This window comes from Neltuma alba, unplaced genomic scaffold (assembly GCF_004799145.2).
Source record: "Neltuma alba isolate B1F8T4 unplaced genomic scaffold, ASM479914v2 tig00010720_pilon, whole genome shotgun sequence".
Taxonomy (NCBI): domain Eukaryota; kingdom Viridiplantae; phylum Streptophyta; class Magnoliopsida; order Fabales; family Fabaceae; genus Neltuma; species Neltuma alba.
In genome coordinates, this window is record NW_021635551.1 from 309,554 (window position 1) to 314,863 (window position 5,310).

Here is a 5,310-nt window from a genome sequence, read left to right on the forward strand (position 1 = left end):
ACACATAGTGATATTTATAATTTTCATAGTGAGAGTTACTACTTTGTGTAATGGAATGTACCATTTACGAAACAATATTTGCCAAAAATCAGCAGCCATATAACAGCAGATAATTACATATATTCAAATGACTACACCTGAAGTACATTAAAGTAAACATTGAACCATTAACTTTCATACTAACTACATATATAATGGAATGTACCATTCACGTAACAGTATTTACCAAAAACCAGTAGTCATATGACGGCAGATACATTACATATATTCAAATGACTGCATTTTACTCCTGCGACGGTTACCAATTTCACTGATAGCACTTTACTCCTGCGACGGCGGCAATGTGATTTCAGAGAACCTTTTTCGATGACTGGAGGAGCTTGGATTTAGTTTCGCCTAGTGGGAGGATTGGTTTCTCCGAGTGGGGGGGTTCAATTTCACTAGCTGAGTGGAGGGATTGGTTTCACTGAGTGGGGGATTCGGTTTTGCCAAGTGGGGGGATTTGGTTTCGCCAAGTGGGGGGATTGGTTTCGCCGAGTGCCGGGAGGAGGTGGTTTCTACCTTTCTCCATCTCCTCAGTTTTCAAACATAATAAGGGCAATTTAGTCTTTAGACCAAAAATCAAAATTTCATATTAGTACCTGATGCCTTCTTTGTAATTTTGCTTATTTGGATGCCTTCTTTGTCTTTTTGAAATTCATATGGTATTTTGTGGTCATTTTCCCTATGTTTTAATTGCCTTTTACGCTATGATATTAATTGTATATCAAACTCATACATGTTAATTAAAACTTCATATATCTATATATGTATATATATATATATTTTGCATTTTAGTCAATTATAACTATTTTTTATTGGTCGATTATTGATAATTTCTGTTCATAGTGACATTTCCCCCATCCAACTTCTTGGAGTTCTTCTTCTCTTCATGATGTAGAACGTTGAAAAGAAAAGTTGCAAGCATCCTCCCAGTAACTCGCCTTTAATTGAAGATGTTGTTGGTTGGTTGCTTTTCCGGTGGATACTTCTAACTACCTCGTTAAAATTAAGGAGATGTGTTTAAATCACTAACTTATAAAAAAAAAAAATCTAAATTTACTATTTTTTTATGCAAAAAATTCTTAATTTACTTATGTTTAATATTGTAAAAACATGAATTGAATCAGTGAAAATAGTTGACCCTTCATAACGTGCCAAAATAAGTTTTTGAGAGATGTGCCCTTATTTAGTACGACAATACCTCAAAGATGTGTAAAATAGGAGGAACCTGTAACTAATAAAAAAAGATTATGAATTACATATAAGAAGTTAATGAAATTACAATTAATAAGATTTTAAATATAGGGCAATCATGAAAGGATGTAATTAATACCTCATTTGGTGACTTCAGAAATATCTGTTTCTGTTAGATGTATTATAATAAGAGAGTATGTTCATCTCCAAATATTACTGTGGATTAATTATTTTCCAAAGAGCTATTAGCTAGCTTTCACCTGCATTAGCATTTTAAGGCGTGTTTGGCTGAACTGGGATAGAAAATTAAAGGCTTGTCTGTGAGTGGTTGGCTCCTTTCCTAGCTGCCAAACATGTCCGTGCAATCGGCAAATGGTGGATCATACGTTAAGATGATTTTTTTCATTATACATATGAAGTTTACGAATAACTAACTCATCATTTGGCTGATAAGCTTAAACTTATGAAGGGGTTACGTTGGTACAGTAGTACCATGAACATGTTCGATTCAATTCATTCCTTATTACAAATTGATGTTCATTGTTGCTTATTATGTGCTTATTATATCTTCATTTAAAATTTATAATAATATAAATATAAAAAATGTGTATAAATCTAATTTATTTTAATATATCTGATTTTGAAAAATTGAATACTCAAACTATGATATAAATCCGACGGGTAAATTCCAAGCCAAACCCATATTAGTCAATTATAACTTTGCCTTTTTATTAGCCTATTAGGAATTGTGTTAAAAGCGGCATTTTTTTTTCTCCTGCAACTTGTTGGTGGCTTCTTATTCACTTCATTATGTAGAATGTTGAATTTTCTTACTCATTTCGCTCATTATTTCTTTCCCTGTTTGAGCTTAAGCTCTCTACATTCTCTTGGGAATTTTCTCGAGCATCTCCTATGCAAAGTTAATGCCAATATGTGGGCTTGCGGGGAGAAAAAGGGAAAAAAAGGGGGGGGGGAAAAAAGTCGCATGAACTGCACTGAATTTAGTCTATTTCCTCGTATATTTTTCTTTAATAGTTTTTGGGTTATCACAGTTTGACAAATCGGCATCAAAAGCGTGGCACTGGCCCAAAAACCGTGTTACACAAAGACAAGTCTCTATCCAACGTAGGGGCCCTGACTCCCAATAATTCACTAAAGTCATCAAAAGATGTCGGCCACTTGCTGTTATATATGTGCATTTCGAAACACTATAGTGTTAAATTATTTTGGCCAAAGAGCTATATAGCTTTCCCTTAGCCTTAGCCGCACTTCTCTGTTTGCTATCAGCCCTTTCTCTTCCTCATCACTTTTTTCTTCCTACCATGGCTGGAGAACTTCTTGGTGGTACTGTTTTGTCTGCCTTCCTTCAAATGGCTTTGGATCGGTTGGTTTCTCGTGAAACTCTTCAGTACTTGCAAAAGAGAGGATTGAATGAGACTCTGGTGAAGAAGTTGAAGATCATGTTGTTATCCATCGATTGTGTAATTGATGATGCTGAGGATAAGCAATTCAATGATTCAAATGTGAAGGCTTTGCTTTTGGAGCTCAAAGATGTTGTGTATGATCCTGAGGATGTCTTGGATGACATTAACTATGCAGTCTACAAGCGCAAGTTGGAAGTTGAAACTAGTGTTACTAGTAAGGTACGAAAATTCTTCTGTGCTTTTGCTACCTCATTTGACCAGGCAATTGAATCAAGGGTGAAACAAGTCCTTGAAAACCTAGAATTTTTTGAGAGTAGAAAGATTGATCTGGGATTAAAACAAGATAAAGGTGGCGCTGTTAGGCTTGTCACAATGTTGCCAACAACTTCTTTGGTGGATGAAGTTGGAATATATGGCAAGAATGAAGGCAAAGAAATTATCACGAAACGATTGCTAAATGATGGCCAAGTTTCTGTGATCTCTATGGCGGGCATGGGTGGACTGGGAAAAACCAAACTGGCTCAACTTGTTTATATTGGTGAAAGGATCCAAAGTGAGCTAGACCTCAGAGCTTGGGCATGTGTTTCTAATGACTTTGATGTTGAGGTTAACAAAAATAATTTTCAAGAGAACCATGACATCTAATGATGATATAGAAGACTTAGATATACTTCAAAATAAGTTGAAGGATCATTTGTTTGAGAAGAAATTTCTTATTGTTCTTGATGATGTTTGGTGTGATGATTTTAAGTCATGGGAAGCTTTTCTAGCACCTGTCATTAGGGGGGGCTACAGAAAGCAAGATTCTTGTCACTTTATGCAATGAGACTGTTGCCTTAGTTGCTTGCTCCAATGAAATATATCATCCACATCAATTGTCAAATGAAGATGGTTGGTTGTTATTAACGAAATATGCATTTGATAATTATTGTCCTCAAACAAATTTTGATCATGAAGAAATTGGTAGAAGGATTGCTAAAAAGTGCAATGGTTTGTCTCTAGCCTTGAAATTAATTGGAAGTCTCTTGTATAGAAAATCATCTTGGGAGGAATGGAATAACATTTTGAGAAGTGAGGTATGGAACATTTCATATGATAATATTCTACCAGCTTTATTATTGAGCTATCATTATCTCCCTTCTTATCTTAAGTGATGCTTTGCTTAGTGTTCATTACTGATAAAAGATTATGAATTTGACAAGGAGCAATTAGTTCTATTGTGGATGGCTCAAGATTTCTTACAAGCCTTTCTATCAAGTAAGTCAATTGAAGAAGTAGGTAACAAATGCTTCAATGAGCTTGTGTCAAAGTTTTTTTTTTCTCCCCAGAAATCTTCTGTAAATGCAACATGTTTTGTTATGCATGACATTCTCAATGATTAGGCAAACTTTGTAGTTGGAGAGCTTTGTTTCAAGCAAGAGGCTAACAAGATAACATATTTTAGAAAAAATCACCACTTACCTTTTCAAAGGTATGAAGATTTAGAATTTAGATAGTTAGAGCATTTGAAAAACATTGGAAAATTGAGAACATTCTTGCATCTTAGTCCATTTTTGGATTGGACTTTGGGGGACCTAACATTTGATTAATTATATAAGTGCAAATGCTTGCGAGTCTTATTAAGGTGATACTTGATTCCATAAGAAATCTCAAACATCTATGGTATCTCGATCTATTTAGTTGTGAAATTAAGACACTTCTTAGGTCAATAGGTCTTCTATATAATCTACAAATACTGAAGTTGACCTATTGTTTCTATTTGGATGAGTTGCTTACCGGTTTGTATAAATTAAAAAATTTGTGTCATCTAGACTTACAAAACGCTAGTTTGAAAAAAATTCCACCAAATATGGGAGAGTTGAAAAATCTGTAAGTTCATTTGACATCATTTTATTTGGGCAAATATAGTGAGCTCAATATCAAACAATTAGGTGAACTCAATCTTCAAGGAGAACTTTTAATTAAAGAGTTGCGGAATGTAGTTTATCGGATGGATGCCTTAAAAGCCAACTTGAAAGAAAAAAGGTACCTTAAGGAGTTAAGCTTCCAATGGAATATAAACAAGGGTTAAGGTGCGCTCAACACCCCGAACTATTTTCCCAGGTGCACCCAGTGTCCTAAAGTAATTTTCGGTGCATCCAGTGTCCCAAACTAATTAAAACGGTGCATCCATATCCCGGACTAACAGAAAAGTTAAGTTTGACCGTTATTTGCTGACTCAGCAAAAGGTTGATTGACGTGGCGGACACGTAGGCATCTGATGTGTATAATTTTGACGGGCCAATGTGCGCCCAGCATCCCGAACTATTTTTTTAGGTGCGCCCAGCACCCCAAACTATTTTTCCAGGTGCGCCTAATGCCCTAAAGTAATTTTTTATGTATCCAGTGTCCCAAACTAATTAAAACGGTGTGTCCACATTCCAGGCTAACAGAAAAGTCTCGTTTGACCGTTACCTTACTGACTCAGCTGAAGATTGACTGAAAAATCCTACATGGCGAACACACAGGCATCTAATGTGTATTATTTTGACTGAAAATTCAATTTATTTCCTCCTCTTCTAACATTTATCTTCTGCCAGTTTTAAAACTTAAAAAAAAGAAAGACCACCGATCCACCCTCTTAAGTCTTGGTAGATGTACCACCCATTCA

General features: G+C 35.3%; 1 protein-coding gene across 1 annotated transcript; it reads left to right on the forward strand.

The window, feature by feature from the left end:
* Positions 1–2,478: 2,478 nt before the first annotated feature.
* Positions 2,479–3,954, forward strand: LOC114758513 (putative disease resistance RPP13-like protein 1). Its single transcript, XM_028947565.1, has 2 exons — positions 2,479–3,736; positions 3,863–3,954. Exon 1 carries the CDS (start codon positions 2,559–2,561, stop codon positions 3,303–3,305), a length of 747 nt encoding a protein of 248 aa, XP_028803398.1. The 5' UTR covers positions 2,479–2,558; the 3' UTR covers positions 3,306–3,736; positions 3,863–3,954.
* The last annotated feature ends 1,356 nt before the right edge of the window (positions 3,955–5,310 follow it).

Bases quoted from the DNA above. Each gene is read 5' to 3' on its own strand.
- LOC114758513 (XM_028947565.1), top strand. From the start codon at position 2,559: ATGGCTGGAGAACTTCTTGGTGGTACTGTTTTGTCTGCCTTCCTTCAA.